The sequence below is a fragment of the Alosa alosa genome, chromosome 19 (genome assembly GCF_017589495.1).
Source record: "Alosa alosa isolate M-15738 ecotype Scorff River chromosome 19, AALO_Geno_1.1, whole genome shotgun sequence".
NCBI classification, from domain to species: Eukaryota; Metazoa; Chordata; class Actinopteri; order Clupeiformes; family Clupeidae; genus Alosa; species Alosa alosa.
The window spans coordinates 10,253,758-10,273,227 of record NC_063207.1 but is presented as its reverse complement, the minus strand read 5'-3'; the positions used below and the strand labels follow the sequence as shown (position 1 = coordinate 10,273,227).

Below are 19,470 nucleotides of genomic sequence, written 5' to 3'. Positions count from 1 at the left end.
GTGTGTGTGTGTGTGTGTTTAGAGTAAGCACTTCTACATTTTTACGTGGACTTAAATAATTTTCAGGTTTAGGCAAGGCCTTTAATAATGCAACCCAAACAGAGTGAGGCTGACACAGCAGCTTGCATGAATTACACTCCAATATTGTACCTCTTTTACCTCAGCATCTAATACAGTAACCCAAGGCCTTGGTGTTTCTGCTTAGAGAGCTTTCACTGGAACTGATCTTAGGCCTATACTACCAAGTGGCTTATCGAGACAAGATAACTCTCGATACTAAAATAAAATGTCACTTTGAAATGATAGATGCCCAGTGCCGTGCTGTTTCAGACATTAGCAGTTACCAGGATAAGCCGGTAACCTCGCTTCATAGTGCAGACCCTCGAGTCCACCTTGCAGCCAGATGATGTGATGATAGATAGATAGATAGATAGATAGATACTTTATTGATCCCCAGGGGAAATTCAAGATTCATCACTACTCAACATTGAGATTGATATGAGAGAATCCCCTGTATCTCCTGAATCAGTATTTGACGGCATGTACAGTACATGGGACCTTTGGATAGTGGAGGCATTTCTTAGTGTACTGTCATAGTGTGTTGACAAAATATTCTGTATGCAGCATGCTAACACAATCTGTGACACTAGCAAAAACAAATGATGTAGGAGTGTGCACAAAGCAGCTTGAGGATAGACCTCTCTGCACTACCTCTGGAGGTTGAGAAGTGATGAATCTCCATGGGAAGTAGCATATCACATGGGTTCAAAGTAATGCAGTACACAGTGATGTGGAAGAGAATCCTAATCTTCTTTACCTATTACTGTAACCACAGCATTAGACATACAGTAATAATTACTCTGGTGTGCAATTAAACAACTGGAAGATGCTCATTAAGAAACCAGTGGGGATCTCTTTTGTGCAGCTTTTGAGCCACAGAAATACTGACATATGCAGGTGTTCATTCTGATTAGTCCTTGTTCAGACTGCCTGTGTGTGTGTGTGTGTGTGTGTGTGTGTGTGTGTGTGTGTGTGTGTGTGTGTGTGTGTGTGTGTGTGTGTGTGTGTGTGTGTGTGTGTGTGTGTGTGTGTGTGTGTGTGTGTGCCATTTTGTGTGTGTCTGGGTGTGTGTGTAGGTGAGTGGTGTGTGTGTGTATGTGTGTGTGTGTGTGTGTGTGTGTGTGTGTGTGTGTGTGTGGTGTGTGTGTGTGTAGGCATGGATTGGATTGCCGCAGTGCAAGCGAGGGGAAATTTGACCTGGCTGAGCCACAGTGATGGACATCAGCTCTCTGTCTCCTTGATTAGACGTAATTTCTGGCCACATAAATTACTGCCGCGTGTCACTGTGAACTTTCAGCCGATGCAATGACACCCTAATTGTGTCCCCTGCCACCTCAGTTAATTACCACCTTGCTGAACATGCATTGTGTTTTCCCCTAGAGAGGGGAAACAAGCCATTAGAGTTTTTTTTCTTTTCTTTCAACACTGGGTTTTCAAACGAGGTAGCACCCGGAATCAGTAAAAAAAAAAAAAAAATCGGTAGCGGTACTGAATAGAAATATTCCCTGCAGTTTCGAGCAAAGTAGACGCTGAGCTGTATACGCTTCGTCAACCATGAAACTTAAATCTAATGTGATCATAGCTCCATTTGCCTTTTTCAAAGACACCAGCTTTCCCAAAATGCACTCCATGCAATTTTCCACATATGGCAGGTCACTAATGGGAACAGGAAATGCAATTTCAGACCAATCTCACGATGAAAAAAAAACGAAGGGTAAAGACCCACAATGAGTAGTTCTTGGCCCCCTTTTTGGACAAAAATTGTTTCTGTCATCTGCTTTCCCTCCCCTTTAAAAAAACACTCTATTTTTTTCCAGTTCACTTACCCTAAACTGACAAAAGGCCGTTTTGGTCCCTGGTCTGGTTTGATTGATTCCTGGCGACAGATTTGATATTACCTTTTGTTGCTAATCTGCTGATAAGACGTGTCAGAGGCAGCTGTCGGGACTGCGCTATCTCATGCTCCAGGTTAGGCTGAATGCGAGATAGCTTGCACATAGACACACCTTGACAGTGCGGAGACCATTTTGACTGCTGCCGTTCTGCTCTGAAAAGAGACCGATAGGGATACTGACAGTCAGTGCGGTGATAGTGTTTACTCCAACACTACCAGCATTGTCATCACTTACACTGTCCCGGACCTACAGTACAGAGCGGCGTGTGCAGATCTCATGTTCTGATGGAACAGCGAGTGCACTGGAGAGTGAGTGAGTGTGTGTGTGTGTGTGTCTATGTGTGTGTCCATGTGTGTGTGTCTATGTGTGTGTGCGTGTGTGTGTGTGTGTGTGTGTGTGTGTGTGTCTATTAGTGTGTGTGTGTGTGTGTGTGTGTCTATGTGTGTGTGTGTGTGTATGTGTGTGTCTATGTGTGTGTGTGCGTGTGTGTGTGTGTGTGTGTGTGTGTGTGTGTGTGTGTGTGCATACAGTATGTGTGTGTGTGTCTCTATGTGTGTGTGGTGTGTGTATGTGTATATGTGACTGTGTGTGTGTGTGTGTGTGTTTTAAATTGTTTTTGATGTGCTACTGATGTGTGCCAGGGATGGAGCGTCTGGCACGCCGGGGGTGCGCTGCGTTTAGTTTAGCGTGATGCATATCTGGCAGGACGGCGGCGAAGCTCTCGAGGCTTTCGCCCAGCCCCTGCCTGCCTGCACGCGGAGAGCGTTGCAAATCAGATAGGCCCCCATGAATCAGCCACTTAATGCCCCATTCCTGATCTTACATATGCAGACTGCAAGGCACTCTCCATTACAATCTCATATTTCTATCCTCCATTCGTTCCACCCTGCACACCCTCCCTCCTCTCTTTGCACCATAAAAAGCTGTGAGTGAGTGCACTAGTGCATATATAGTAGCTCTGGATGAAAATCAATGGTAAGGAATTACAGTCTGGTAATGAACATGATCTTTCTGTCTGGGCAGAGAGAAAGAGCCAGCCGTGCTTTTATCGCTCCTTGGCAGAGTGACCTTCCTGCAGGCCTCTGCTATGGCCTCTCTCTCTCTCTCTCTCTCTCTCTCTCTCTCTCTCTCTCTCTATCTCTCTCTCTCTCTCTTTTTCTCTCATTAGAACATGGTCTGCTCTGCCACAAAGCAAATGACACTATTAGGTATCGTAGCCTATTTCTGTCACGTGAACTTGGCAGACTGAGAGCGACAGAAAGCCCTGGTGGTCCTTTCTCTACATCAGAATGTTCCCTTTTTTTATCCGTTTGCTCCTCAGGTCAAGTGGGATGTGAAAGTGTCTGTGTGTAGACCTGTGAGCATGTACACTTAAAGTGACCTTTAAAAGAGACAGGCCTGCCCTTGTACGAGGCAGCCAGATGACAGGCCAGCCGGAGAGGCAGAAGGAAGCCTTCCCTCCTTTCCCTTCACCGTCCCGGAGTCTGAGTCTGATTTCATCTTCACTCGAGCTGTGCTATCCCTTTCATGGGCTGACGGAGTGGCCCATATCTTGTCATTACATTACTTTTCCCCGGCATAATTGCAATGGTGATATCCGCAGGTCGGCAGAGGCCACGTGCTAGTGTCACCCACTCTTACACAGTTATGAAACGAGTTCTCCTCTCTCTCTCTCTGTCTCTCTCTCTCCTTCGCTCTCTCTCTTTCTTCATTCTTTCATTCCCATTCCTGTATTCCTGTCTTTCTCTCTTGCTTTGCGCCGCTCCCCCGCATTTTTTTCTTTTCTTTTTTTTTTTCAAATTCAGTGTGACTGACCCCCAGTGTGAAGCGAGAGGATTAGTCATATAATCTATGTTGAGAGAGCTAGAGGGGAGAAGGAGCGAGAGAGAGAGAGAGAGAGAGAGAGAGAGAGAGAGAGAGAGAGAGAGAGGGATAGAGGGAGGAGTGCAGAAACTGAGAGGATGATGTACTGTTTGTGTTCCAAACAGAAAACCTCTTCAATGAAAGCATCAGTGAGCATGCATATGTATGTGCATTCAGAATCCATGTTAATATTCGCCATGTCTGGTTATGTGCTGAAGTAATTGGCTTTGGTTCAAATATGTCTACTTATATCAATGATGATGTGTACAAAACTGAATTTGCTTGCCATTTCCATAATATTATTGGTAAATATAGTTTAGACTAACTGTATTCTAGAAATGCAGAAGCTGCTTCATTGTTTACTAAATACATACATTGAAGATTGATTTTAGACAGTTAAATACATTTAAAAAATACATTTAAATGTACTCCTCAGTGATTAATGATTTTTATTTGCCCTTATTTCACAGGTGTTGAAACCTGACTTACAATGGAAAAACTGCTGGTCTGTCTGTTAGTCCTTGGAATGGCAGTGAAGGCCCAGACTTGTCCAAAGCGCTGTGTGTGTCAAGTGTTATCGCCCAACCTTGCCACCCTCTGTGCCAAAAAAGGGCTCCTCTTTGTCCCCCCAAACATCGACCGCAACACCGTGGAACTCCGCCTGGCCGACAACTTCGTCACCAGCATCAAGCGGAAAGACTTTTCCAACATGACGCGGCTGGTGGACTTGACGTTGTCGCGGAACACCATCAGCTACATCACACCGTACGCGTTCGCTGACCTGGAGAACCTGCGCGCGCTCCACCTCAACAGCAACCGGCTGACGCGCATCGCCAACGACACCTTCAGCGGCATGTCCAAGCTGCACCACCTCATCCTCAACAATAACCAGCTCATGCTTATCAGCCTTGGGGCGTTCAACGACCTCCTGGCTCTGGAGGAGCTTGACCTCTCCTACAACAACCTGGAGTCCATCCCCTGGGAAGCCATCCAGCGCATGACCAGCCTCCACACACTTAGCCTGGACCACAACATGATCGACTACATTCCCGAGGGCACCTTCTCGCTGCTGCAGAAGCTCAACCGACTTGACGTGACATCCAACAAGCTCCAGAAGCTTCCGCCGGACCCGCTCTTCCAGCGGGCGCAGGTGCTGGCCACATCGGGCATCATCGGGCCGACGTCGTTCGCGCTCAGCTTCGGCGGGAACCCGCTGCACTGCAACTGCGAGCTGCTCTGGCTGCGGCGGCTGCAGCGCGAGGACGACCTGGAGACGTGTGCGTCGCCGCAGCACCTGTCCGGACGCTACTACTGGTCCATCCCCGAGGAGGAGTTCCTGTGCGAGCCGCCGCTCATCACCAGCTACTCGCCGGAGACGCGTGTCCTGGAGGGCCAGCAGGTGGCGCTGCGCTGCAAGGCGCGCGGCGACCCGGCGCCGGCCATCCACTGGATCTCGCCAGAGAGCAAGCTGGTGTCCAACACGTCGCGCACGGTCGTTTACGCCAACGGCACGCTGCACATCACCATCACCACGGTCAAGGACACGGGCAAGTTCACGTGCATCTCGACCAACCCGGCAGGCGAGGCGCAACAGACGGTCGAGCTGACCATCATCAAGCTGCCGCACATCACCAACAGCACCAACAACATCCAGGAGACCGACCCCGGCTCCTCGGACATCTCCACGTCCACCCGGGCAGGCGCCAATGGCAGCAACCAGACTGCCGATGTCAAGACCAGCCCAGACAAGCGTGTGGTCATCGCCGAGGCCACATCCTCCACTGCGCTGATCAAGTTCAATTTCCAGAGGAATATCCCTGGGATCCGCATGTTTCAGATCCAGTACAACGGCACCTATGACGACTCTCTGGTTTACAGGTAATGACTTAAATGTTTTTAAAAAATCCAAATGGCTGCTAAATGCCACCGACTAAAAGGCTTTCAGCTTTTACCGCTGATGACTGTTGTGTGAAATGACATTTTTATAAATCTGGCTATTCAGGCTCTTGTGGCACAGAGTAGCCATGTGAGTGTTCTTCTAAAATAAATCCAATAGAAAACAATTAGCTTACCTAACAAGCAGAACTCATTGTGGCTGCCAAACAGTTTCAGACTGGCTAAGGCCTTTGTCCGAATAACGACACCATGCCAAGGGAGTTACAGTATGTAACATCCAACTATGGGGTTTTACACAGATACACACACACACACACCCACACACACACGCACACACACACACAAACACACACACATACACACAAAGACAGACATGTACACAGCCTACACACATGACATACAGCATATCAGCATATACTATGGGCACATATGAACACACTCAGACACCCAAACACATACACACACACACACACACACACACACACACACTCACATACGAATGGACACACACACACATACAGATGGGCACACACACGCAGATTATGAACAACATAAATTATGAATGCAATCAATTTCCAGGCTGAGAATGGAAAGTGGTTTGAGCATCCAAAAGAACAGGAGCAGAATAAAGAAAAGCAAAAGTGGGTTGAAAGAGGCACATTTTCCTAGTAGCTCTGAGACACTAAGGGATGTAGAGGCCTTTTTTGTTTGGAGTGCACCCGAGCTCAACCCCCTCAATAACTCCAGGACACTCGCACAAGCAGATTCTCTCGCCAGTAACAATTAACAGTGACAGGAGCCAAATTGGAAAGAAAGGGAAAGTGTGCCAGCGTCGGGTGAATTAACAAACAAATCCATCACTTTTTTTGTGTTTATCTAATAAAGAGGCGGGGATCAATCTTAACATCCAGGGTAGACGAAGGCGACGAAGGGAAATCAATCCCTTTTTCCCTGGTCCCAGTACAAATCTAGCTTTGAGGGGAGAGTGATAGTTCTGCTGTTGCTGCTCTCGGCTGAGCTAGCAGCCGGTTTCCAATTCCGTTTCCACTCTAAGTGTACTCAGTGATTTGTATTGTGAAGTGTGTTTGGATTTGCATCCTTCAAAGTATTGACAGAGAGTTAACAGGTGCTTTACACACAGAAGGATGCGGCGATGACCGAAACACATTATTATGACTCAGACATTGGTCTAGAGAGTGTTTGAAGGGGGTTGGAAGATTCAAGAAACATAACAGATAAGTGCTAATAAAGTTATCACACTCTCAAGAGCTAGAGGAGGATGAAGAGGAGGAAAGAGCAAAAGACATCTCATACATGCCAAAAAGCAGATGTTTTAAATAGGCTAGTGAACACACAGATAATGTGAAAATGAAAAGGTTCCTCTCAGTTTCTGAAGATGGAAGTTTATGTAATGTAAATAGCCCATGCTAATGGCAGCCAACATGGAGAGGTTTCCCCACAAGCATAGCAGACTAGCGAGATGTGATAAATATATACATAGTGGAATTAAGGCAAAAATCAGTTTGAGCTTTATGAAGAACGCATAATTTCCATATTTATGAGTTTTTGTTCCATGCACCATCTTCGACTTAATGCATGCAGCCCTTTAGGGGTTTGAGATTTATTTTTTTATTATTATTTCAAGCTAAGTAGACTATACTTGTCTTATTATGGTCCCAACCACAGACTATGCTGGTGAAAATAAACTCACAACAACAACATCAACATAGCTAAAGGTAGAGTCCACAAGGTTGTTGATATTTTGACTCAGCAATGAACGTCCTGAGGCAGTAAGCAATGTATTGATCAGCTGGAACTGTTATCGGTCTGAGCCACAATATCTGTTTGGCATTTACAACAGGAGCGTAGAATTGAACTGAGTGTATTGGAATACAACGGCGGACCTCACCTTTAATGCATATTGTGAACTCCTCATATCAATTAACCTACTGTATATTGCCTGGTAAATGTCTCATAACTTTGATCAGAGGTGTAGCCACGTCGCCTAACCCATGAAAATCAGCAATAAACAAAGCCCTTTATAGTGTATGCAATCCATTTGGACAGTTACTGTATTGCTTTCACAAACAGTGCTGTACATTATTTTTATTTTAGGTTGCCTGTTTAAAAACTAGTTAGGGACAGCAGATGGATATTACCCCATACTGCTTATTCTGACTCATTTACAGCATTTAATCAATGTTGAGCGATGCACTCTGTTCCTATGAAATAAATAAACAAACAAATTCACTAATTAACAAATAAATAGATACTTAAACTGGTGGAACTGTGCTTTAAGAAACAGTTTTTGTAGGCAGAAAGCTGTGTTCTTGCCTGGGTGATGAGTCCCACCGTAAATCGGGACTTCAGTGCAGTGTCACTGCTCATATTGCTGCTGCCGTGTCTGACATCGCTCTCCCACCAACAGTCCAGAGAGGATTGGCCAAATCTAAGTGTAAAGCAAACTCTGCAGCCTGCACAGTTGAATATAAATAGGAATCTATAAGGTCAGGATTAGTTAAGAAGACACAGAAGAAATTCAACATGGCTCCCTTTAGTCTAGTTTCATGGGTCCAGTGGTGCTGTGTCTATTTCCCAGTATATGAGAAGTAATATGGAACCCCTATTACACATTAAAGAAATATAAATAAATAATTATTTAAACCACAGCTGGGGCCCTGTTTAATATCCCAGTAAACACATTTGGGCCATTTAATCTAAATGTGATACTGTGATGTTTAATTGTGAAATTTTCCAAATGGATTCTCAACAAACAGGGCAAGCAGCCACCACCCATCTCTTATTATACGTGAAGATTTTCTAATAGGGTTCATAAAAAGCATTGACACTTGCTAGAGTTTTTCTAATATAATTCCAGTTTTCTTCCAGCTATGAGACAAATGAATAGGCAGATGAGAGGAGCAGCCCCATAGCACTCATATGACTATATTACACAATAGCATCATTTTGAGCTCCTTAAAAGGGTTTAAGGATATTTGATTACTATTGTGGATTGTCATGGGGACAATGTCAAAACTAGGTCTGCATCTCCTTCTGCAAAGATAAATCATTTGTCAGAATTTACAAACAATGGATCACCCAGTAGGCTTCTACTAGACATGTATGGGTAATGGATTATATTTATGTAAGGTGTTATCTTTACATTTCTATAGGATTATAAAACAGATAGATCACATCCAATACACTTAGCCTGACTGAACTGGTCAACACAGATTATAATCTGCGGTAATTTATGGTGGCTCCATCAGCACAACCAGATTATGTGTGTTTCCTAAACTTGGGAGATCATTGGCATCATCACGTCCTGTTCTCACGACACCGCACAGCACATCTGTGTACTGTGAACCCCATACCATCTGTCACTGCAGGCAATCGACACAATGTGCATCAGAGTGCATGTTGTCCTCAAACTGTATACTCTGAGCATGAGCAAAATACAGAGCCTTGGCCTCGTTTATCATATCTTAAGTTGTTGACGATGATAGGTAATTGCGTTAAGAGAGCAGTCACTGGCTGTGTGATTTAATGCAGTCATGAGGCTGTGCTTATGAATTAATGACGAACATGTAAACATTGTCAGCCGTTTCGCTCAAGCCAGGGGGAAAAGGAGCAGCATACTGGATGTCTTGTTTTCGAACGGCGGTGCCTCCATAAGCCTATCATTCTTTCATGCAATTTCATGGTTTGCTTATAGATTTGTACATGGACGCCCTCACGCGTGCTCGCCTGCTTGTTTGCCTCCTTTACGCTCATGTTCGCCTCTCCCCAACATTCTGCTCTCATTCTGCCACGACTTGACTCGCTCCTTCTTAAGGCTTGTAAAATCACTTTTGTTTCTTCAGTTTGCTTATCAGCGGAGAGCAGAGCATTGCAGCTTTCGTCAGTCATAGATGCAATCTCGTGAACACGTCTCCTGAGGGTGGATGTTTTTTTGTTTTTACGATTTTTTAAAATTACCATATGATCAGTTGTCTTTTTAATTACAACTGGATATTATTGTTCTGTTGAGAATCTACAACCTTTTGGCTTTCAGGAAATTTTGATTAGAGTCTAAATGTTTGCCCCAGGCCTGAATGTGTGCTATTGTTACAATATCTCTCCTATTAACTTCCCTTTCGCCCCCTCAATTAACATTCTTAATACTGTAGCTCTCATTTATACAGTATCCTATTATGCTTCAATGAGAACAAAATACTCTGTAGATATGTATAGTGTATAGGGCATTGGTAGCATAGTGGCTAAGAAGCTGGGCTAGCATGCAGTAGTCTGAAAAGTTGTGGGTTCAATTCCCAACTTTCACCATTGTGCCCTTGAGCAAGGCACCAAGTTGCTCCAGGGTGTAATCCATTTTAATATAATTGACATGTGTAAGTCACTTTGGATAAAAAAAAGTGTTTACTAAATGATTAAATATAAATGTATTGCACTCCTACATCAACCGTGTTCAGTTGTGAGAGAAGGAAAGCACAGTTAGTAAAGAGTAGCGCTGGTAAAAGGATCGTGGCAATAATGGCCCAGTCCCACTGGCGTGGCTGGAAGTACACTAAGATCAAGTGTAGCCTAACTCTTAAGTGTGCTGAGAGAGGAAATAAACTAAGGGTGCCTCATTCACGTACCAGCCTGGTAAAACTCAATACAGTTCTATAGAGAGGGAGAAAAAGCCCACTGCTTATAGGACAAGTACAAAGCACTGCCACCATTTCAATCATGCTGCAGTTAATTTTGAATTTGAAAGTTTTTTTCCCTACCCTCTTCTCTTTTTTTTTTTTTTTTAATTCATGAAGTGTTCTGTGGGCTGGATAAAAGGGAGCGCCAGGTGCAGCATGGGCACTGTTGATAAGAGGAGAGCATTGTTCACGGTGACGGAGCGTCCCTTTGAAAGTTACACAGACCCTGGGGACAACTTAAGAGAGCGGCATGGTCAGAGCAGATCCACAGCGGACACTCTCAGCCAGCCACTGAAATGCAAAACTCATAAAATGCCCCCTATAGTGAGACAAGAGGAGCTACAGTAGTGAGGACATGCCAGTGATGGCTGGCTGATACGTGTGGTCCCCTTTTTTTGTGGATCTTTGAAGATTTTTTTTGACATTGTATTACTTGTAATATCGCACCATTTCAATGTGTACAGATGGTACAGTTGGTTAGTGTTTTGACCTCTTAAGTATTTAACCTCACTGCTATAAAATCAGTGGATAATTAAAAGTCGCCGTTTTTATTAAAGTTTCTCTGGATCCAAGACACAGGAAGGCATGAATTATGTTTCTTGGCTGTCATCACGATGACTCATCCCTTTGCGCCAAGGGACAAATAGGCTCATGGTGTTGTCTGTCTAACCTTTAGCAAATGTCTCACTGTCTAAACCATTGATAAAAGTCAAAGTTATCTATAGAAGCCGTGTAACATTTGGATAGTCCTTATTATGTCTAGAAAAATCCATTCTTTGTTTCGGAGGTGCTATCTGGCAGTAAAATAGTGGCCCACACAATGTGGTGTACATTTAAGTTTCAGCGAACTGTATTTTTGTGTCGTGTTATGACTTACAATCACCCATTTTTGACTGTCACTCATTGAGTTTATTTATTTGTTTGTTTGTTGTTCCTCACAGAATGATTCCTCCCACGAGCAAAAACTTCCTGGTGAACAACCTGGCGGCCGGCACTCAGTACGACCTGTGCGTGCTGGCCATCTACGACGACGGCATCACCTCGCTGACCGCAACGCGCGTGGTGGGCTGCGTGCAGTTTACGACCGAGTCCGAGTACCTGCGCTGCCACTTCATGCAGTCGCAGTTCCTGGGCGGCACTATGATCATCATCATCGGCGGAATCATCGTGGCCTCCGTGCTGGTCTTCATCATCATCCTCATGATCCGCTACAAGGTGTGCAACACGAGCGACTCGGCCAAGGGCGGCCGCATGATGGTCACCACCAACGTCCACTCGCAGACCAACGGCGCGCAGTCGCAGGGCTGCACTGTCACGCCATCCGTCTCCAAGCAGACCATGGCGTCGGGGAAGGATGGAGGTGGTGGGGGAGGAGATGGCGGAGGAGGAGCCGGGGGGAGCCAGAAAGGCCCTCCGCTGGACACGCTGACCCACTCGTCGGAGACGAGTATGTCTCTGGCTGAGTGCTCCACCGCTACCTCGCAGCTCAGCCAGGGCTGGACCACCACGGGCACGTCGTCCGGCACGCTCAAGAACAAGCGCAAGGGCGCTGCGCCCAAGCAGCCCGCCGGAGGCGCCCCCGGCTCGGCTTCGTCCACCGCCGCCAAGAGCCCGGAGCCCAGGGTCGAGGCGCTGCTGAATGCGGAGACGCAGCAGAACACCAACCGCAACAACTCCACTGCCCTGCAGCAGCCACCGCCGCCCCCGATGATGGCGCCCCCGGTGGTGGGTGGGGGATCCGCGGCCCCCTCACACCCAGCCCTGGCCCCCGTGCGTTTCAAAGACACGCCCATCCTCCGCAGGGTCCATCCGAGGCCCTCCGCCTCCAAGTACCTGACACTTCCCGTGGAGGGCTCGAGGTCTAAGCGCAGGTACTCGCTCAACGAGGACCTGTCCAAGCACCACTGCTACGTGGGCTCGGCCAAGTTCGGCAATGTGTGGTCGGCAAAACGGAGCCTTTCAATGAACGGCATGCTGCTGCAGCCGGACGTGGAGGGCGGCAAGGGCACATACTCCAGCGCAGAGTGGATTCTTGAAAGCACTGTGTGAATGTAAACGTGGGACCGAGTGACCGTGTGTATGTCACTCATGTTTATGTATGTACGTGTGTATGTTGTTATCAAAATAAGTGTGTGTGAGTGAGTGTGTGTTGTGTGTTTTGCATCATTTTTATTTCCCCTTTTCCCTTCAAAGGATTTATTTGTCTACTTTTTGTCTCTTTTTTTATTTTCATGAAGAACAACAGACAGTCGGAAGAGGCCTGACTAATCAAACCCATCTCTTATTTTTCCTTTCTTTGCGTTCACCTCTCTACAGGGCGCTGTTGCCACAGTTCAGTAGCCTTGGCACTTTTCACAATCACCTCCATTTCAAAACCAATGACCGGAGAAAAAGAAATGCTTTCACATTTTCTGTACTTAGACTTTCCATACTTACCTTGGCAAGAGAAAAAAAAAAGCATTGGTGCCTTCCTTTGCATAACAGTTGTCCTCTTGCCAAGCACCAACCAAGAAATGAGTTTCGCACAGATCAAGAAATGTGGTATCAAGAGGAACCAGAAAGATTTCACAAAAAGCCTTTCTACTCAAGGAAATAAACGTTTCCTTCATACTATAATGACACAAACACACACACAATTACAAAAAAAGAACAATTATCAAAGGACTTATTACAGGACCTGTTATTAAATTCATATTTTTTAAAGAAAAAAAAAGTATTCTTTTCGGTGACGTTGATACTGCCTTTGTTTAAAGGCTATAAAACTATGTACAGGATGACAACATCTGCTGTGTTGTTACGTTGTGTAAAATAAAAAAAAGAAATAAGTATACAAAACTGGTGTCTCAGTGATGTCACACATACAATACTGTCTGGCAAAGTCTTCCAATGAGAAAATCCCTATGTTTGATTGTTTTAATGTATATAATCCAAGACAGCTGCAGTCATGTCTTCAGAATGGGATCTTACGCCTATTGTATAATCTAATCTCAATGGAAGGCAATGCAATGTTGCAATGTACAGACTTCCTTATTTTGCAGGAAGCACTCAGAAAGATGGAAGCCTCTGAGCTCATTCGTCTGTTAATACCATGCCACCGAGACACCGTTCTGCCAGCTGTGAGAGTCATTACGGCGCATGGTACTGCCTTGCATGGGCAAAGAGGACAGAGAGACATACAGGCCATAACCTTTGCCATTCGATCAAAGCTCTAAGACCATGTTTGCAGCTGACGCATATGCAAGCAGTTGTGGTGTTTCAACAGACCAGACTAGGCCAGATTTACAGATATAAAGCACAAACAGATTGCATATCCAGAACGCTCAGCGACTGTTGATATGAATGTGCACTACTTGCTCCCTTTGCCCATAAGGGATTGTAAAACTGTTTTTTGCGTTTTTTGCGATTTGCATGCAGATTCTGATCCCAGCCATATGACCAGTCTAGGGCAGCCAAAGGTCTCACGCCTGACATTCGATCAATCGCCAGTACTATTAAATCCAACCACCCATTCAGGTCATTTCAATTTTTTATTTATTAATTGATGGGTGTTGAGTAATATTGCCAGTAATATTGACATTTTCAATATTATCAAATAGCATTTGCTTGTTGGAGTTGTCTACTGTTACTCTGTGTATGTGAGTGATCATGGGACAAACAGTCTGATTGTCACAGTGTTTGACACCCATGATGACCTTCTGTAGGCCTCCTTAAGCTTTAAACACTTAATGTTAAGTAGCTTTGGAGAGGATCTTCCCCTCTCCTCCTCCACATATGGCTCCTGGTTACGGGTGGGATGAAACACGTGCAAACCCCTCTCTGCATCCACACACACATACACACACACACACATACACACACACACAAACGGCTCCAAAACCTATTTCCCTGTCTCCATGGATGAGCAGGAAGACTCATTGCTCTAGGGCTGTAGCTGTGTGTGTGTGTGTGTGTGTGCATGTGTGTGTGTGTGTGTGTGTGTGTGTGTGTGCATGTGTGTGTGTGTGAGTGCGTGTGTGTGTGTGTGTGTGTGTGTGTGTGTGTGTGTGTGTGCATGTGTGTGTGTGTGTGTGTGTGTGTGTGTGTCAGGAGCATCTGAACACAGTGGCTGACAGCCATGAGATTTTAACAAGCCAAACTTCTAATTATTTACTCCCTCTCCATCCCTCCCCCACACACACACACAAATACTGTACTTTCCCTGTCTGTCCCACCCCATCGTCGTGTTTTCTTGCAGGGAAGCTTCCCTTAATGAGCATGTGCCAACTTGTGGGGAGGGATGGACGGAGGGATAGAGGGAGAGATGTGTGGCTGGCAAGGAAAGAGAAAAGAAGAGAAGAGAAGAGAAAAGGAGGAAGACAAGTGGAAGAGCCAGAATGCCTCACAGGAGAGCAAACGAGTGCATTGATTTCCCAGTGAAGCAAGTTCAATTTGTCCACACCCTGATCTATTGCAGAGTTCAGAGGCAGGCATGATGAGGGCTAGGGAGATCCCATTAAGTCCAAAGTAATGTGCACAGCATATACTGTATGACCTGTGTGTGAAAAGTGAGTGGTATAAAACCCGTAGTGTGCATGTATTGGAAAAAAAAAAACATCTGCAAAGTAAACATAAACATAAACATGAGCTGGCATCAGCGTGCAGTGCATGAGTGCATTCTGCCTGAGCTGATGACATGATCTAGGCCAGGACTATGCCATATCAAACAAACATATGTAACAACTAGGGGTGGGCGATATGGACAAAAAATAATATCGATATTTTTTGTGATTTTTAAGATAATAAGTCGATATCCTTTAAAAGAAATTTGTAAAAGTCTGAGTTACTTTACAGCTCATTATTTATGAATAGCATCAATACAATAATAACAAATAACCTAACCTGTGACTTTTTAACCAAATCACTCTGACACATTTCCAATTCTGCCCCCACTTGTGTGTGTGGCAATGACATGGTCTAGCCAGCTACATTAGAGAAGATGAATAGGCCTAGGCAGTTTCCCAAGAGAAAGTCTGAAGCTGAAGTTCCCTTCAAAAACCTTTACTTAGGATTCACTGTAAAACTAAGCAGACCAACAGAGTACATTTCAGTCATTTCCTTCAAGGTTTTGTTTAAGAGAAATCATGTAGGCTAACATTCCAAGTTAGAGAATAGAAAATAATGCGTTAGCTTATGGCTAATGTATGCGAAATCCCATAGAGATGCTAACGGTTAGCATAATCGATATTAGAGCGAACTTAAGTCCATTTACAAAAGGGGTTAGGCCTACATGAGAAGAATTCTTTGTTTACAACTGACTATTAAAATACTCAAAGGCTAATGTTTTCTCTCCATATAATACCATGTAGGAAAAAACGTGACTCATCAATGCTACTTGAACAGAAGTAGTTTAGCTGCACAAAATCCCAAGTAGCCTACCTCTCGCTGCACAAAATAAACATTAGGCGTGTGTGTGACAATGTGGACCCACTAGTGATCATGTGACACTTGCTCTGCTTCTTCTCTCGCATAGCCTACACCTCCTGGATTTAGTGAATGTATGGGGTTTCAATGCGTGATTTCGAGTGTTTTTTCCCATAAGTAATTTAAATACTCGATAATGTAAATTTGCACATCGTTAAAACAACAATCACGATATTATCGCAGACGATATATATCGCCCACCCCTAGTAACAACATGCTGCTCTTTCCATTAACTATTAACATACACGATTTGTTTGCACATTTTTTTCCTGTATTTGTGTGTTTGTGTGTGTGTGTGTGTGTGTGTGTTTGTGTACATGACTGCATGTCTGGGCCTGCATGTTTGTCTTGGGATTTATGTCTTGTAATCTTTGGTGCAATGGACACTGTTGCCACCATGCCAGAAGATGTGATTGAGACATATCTTAACGGTCACACGTTAATTAGAGATAATGAGATTATCCTTATGGGGTACGCAGACTTCAAACACAGAAACACGCTCACACTTTTAATAAACTCTAGGTTAGTCAAGTTCACCGGGGAATGGAGGTATGTTACAAGGAAGTTAACAAATGGCAAATGGTGATATAAATAGTTTAGGTTTCGGTCCTCATAGCCTGAGTTGGCTTAAAGGAACCATATGTAAGATTGTGGCCAAAACTGGTATTGCAATCACTTTCAAAATACTGAAGAGCGGTGTATCCCCTCCCCCTCCCCCCTGACTCGAGGTTGCACACGCGGATGGCGAAACACTGCTGACTTCGTGATTAGTAGATAGATGGAGGGTGGCGCATCAGTTCAAAACACAACAAGACATGACAAAACACAGCATCAACAACAGTTGTGGGCTGCAACTTCCCTTTTTAAATGACAATATCCTGGCTGGACTACTGTTGTCAGTGATATAAGTATTTGAAATGAACATGATTTCTTAATGTCTAGTGACATATCAGGGGCATTTTATGATTAATTGAAATATTTTTCTTACATACGGTTCCTTTAACGCTGCAGATTAGTACTACAGAATAACACAGCAATCTAAATACATTAACACTGTTTAGTAACATTGGCACAGACCAGCAGCATGCACATGTGGGAGACATGATCTGTCATTATACATACTGTATAATGGTCCTTAATCCGCCATCTCTGTATTTGTCCCATTTGTGATCTGAATCATTAGGAAGGATTTGTTAGAATTACAAGACCACACTGTGAATGAAAAGCAAGGCTTGTAGCTAACGTTAAACTTAATATGAATTCTGCAATACAATCACTCTCCTGACAAGGCAATGTTGGGGTTTAGTTAGAGGCTTTTGTCCACTATAGATGCATAAATGTAGTCAGGATATGACACACTGATGTAGTGTTTCTGACAAACAATACATGACGTCCCATGAAAAGAGAAAGCTTAGTAAAATAAGTGTTTTTGAAACAGGCCCTCACCAGTAAAACCAGATATTTCCATCACTAGCCTGGAAGCTAGCCCAAACATACCTGTCAACATTTAGCTTTCCAAAAACAGGAGATCTTTTTTTTTCGGGGGGAGGGGTGTCAGTGTTTATACCGGATCTGTGTTTGCATAATTAATACGTTTCATACACGTGCAATAACACTGCATTTCGGTCGTTGCTTTTACCTTACCATTACCTTACGCATGCCAGTTACTGTATGTATCCACCAGCTGCCTGCCTGCAGCCTACTTCCAAAACTCCAAAGCTGCTTGCTGTCAGATTTGGTTCCGAGGGCACAAGTTCAGTGTATCAACAACACTCAATAACAGTTTATGTGATGTGTTAATCAATTAAATTCCCAACAATATCACAACAGCTAGTTCTGGAGTAGGCCATTCAACTAGCCCGCGTGCTTACGACGAGACTCAGGCTGCGCAGTCGGCACCCGCTTCTTTATTTGGGTTTTGGGTTGCCAGCTTTTAGCCTATGACAAAACGGTTGAAATTGAAACTAAGTGATCGTGTATGTGTAGGGTGTATTTCATACACAATCTGGCAACCTGAATGGATCAATGATTTTAAAATTAAGTTTGGATGGCCATGCAAATTACGGGAGTTTTCCGGGAGAAATAACAAAACGGGAGGGTGCTGGGAGATGACCTTGAAATATGGGAGAAACCCGGGAAAAACGGGAGTGTTGACAGGTATGAGCCCAAATCTACCCAGCCCCTTTATACGAGGATGGACAGAAAAGCAACAGAGTTGTAGTCGTCCATATCACCTGAGCACGCTTGGGTTGTAGTCGTCCAAATCACCTGAGCATGCTATGGTTGTAGTCGTGCATATCACCTGAGCTCGCTTGGGTTGTAGTCGTCCAAATCACCTGAGCATGCTATGGTTGTAGTCGTGCATATCACCTGAGCTCGCTTGGGTTGTAGTCGTCCAAATCACCTGAGCACGCTTGGGTTGTAGTCGTCCATATCACCTGAGCTCGCTTAAGTTGTAGTCAAATCACCTGAGCACGCTTGGGTTGTAGTCGTCCATATCACCTGAGCACACTTGGGTTGTAGTTGTCCACATCACCTGAGCACGCTTAAGTTGTAGTCATTCATATCACCTGAGCACGCTTGGGTTGATTTTGTTCACAACAAAAAGGCTGCCGCAGGAGAAGTGGGATGTTTAGATTACGATATTCTGTTATACTGTACAAGATATTAACAGCAAAATAACATGAACAGAAAACAGTGTCAGGAAGAAGGGTGTTTTTGCTGTCCCCATTATGGGATTCACATATTTCATTGGTCTGATCAGTTAGGTGTATCCAATTGTCTATTTCCTGCATCGGTTGAAACATGCCCCATAATCAAATCCAAATTATGTATTACCAGACTCAAATTCTGATGAGAATTCAAGTCTCGCTACGGTAGGCCAACCCGTCACAATAATTCATGCGAATACATATAACTTCCAACACAAGGCTGATACAGCAGACTACAGCATCTATGAGTCTTTGATTGGACTGTGGTGAATAGCAAGCATAGAAAAACAAGGGTCCACAATATACTCTATCTACTTGTGTTGTTTTAATAAATCATGGCATAATCAAAAGTAAAAGTGCAGAGTACACAAAATCAAAACAATGCACAATATGTTTGGGTTAATCTCTAATGTACAACAATGCCTGGAGCCCTACAGAAACACAGGAGGGATTTCACACTCCTTGGTTACCATTTGTGATGTTCTACACCTCACTGAATTTGTATTTCTTTTGCATAGATTATGTAGATTGACAATGTGTTGCACATGGAGCATATAGTTGTTGGTACTACCCTTTGAGAGAAAAATCCCACACATTCTTAATTCATAGGACAGTCATGTAGCTAGGCTATTTGTTTTAAGCAGTAAGGCTTTTTCCCCTATGCAGTAAGAATCCTCCTTATGTTGCCACGATACAAAACAAAAGAAGGCACTTCTTAGTGTTAAATAATAGAGTTGCACGCTTTATGTGTTGTTAGCATGTCAATGTTTAGGCTACATGTTAATGGTATTCACTCAACAATGCAATTATTCGTCTTTCTGCCACATGCTTCTTCATATCGGAAATAATTACCTGTCCTGAACGTCAGTTCACCTGGGGTTACCAGACAGCAGAGTT

General features: G+C 44.3%; 1 protein-coding gene across 1 annotated transcript in view; it reads left to right on the top strand.

Annotated features, from left to right (window-relative positions):
* The window catches only part of lrfn5a (leucine rich repeat and fibronectin type III domain containing 5a), a 42,648-nt gene extending 29,426 nt beyond the window's left edge, over positions 1 to 13,222 (top strand). Inside the window, exons 2-3 of the mRNA XM_048228741.1 lie at positions 4,289 to 5,696; positions 11,344 to 13,222. Of these exons, the coding sequence (XP_048084698.1) occupies positions 4,309 to 5,696; positions 11,344 to 12,451 (2,496 nt within the window). The 5' untranslated portion in view covers positions 4,289 to 4,308 and the 3' untranslated portion in view covers positions 12,452 to 13,222. The remainder of the gene's footprint in view (positions 1 to 4,288; positions 5,697 to 11,343) is intronic.
* The last annotated feature ends 6,248 nt before the right edge of the window (positions 13,223 to 19,470 follow it).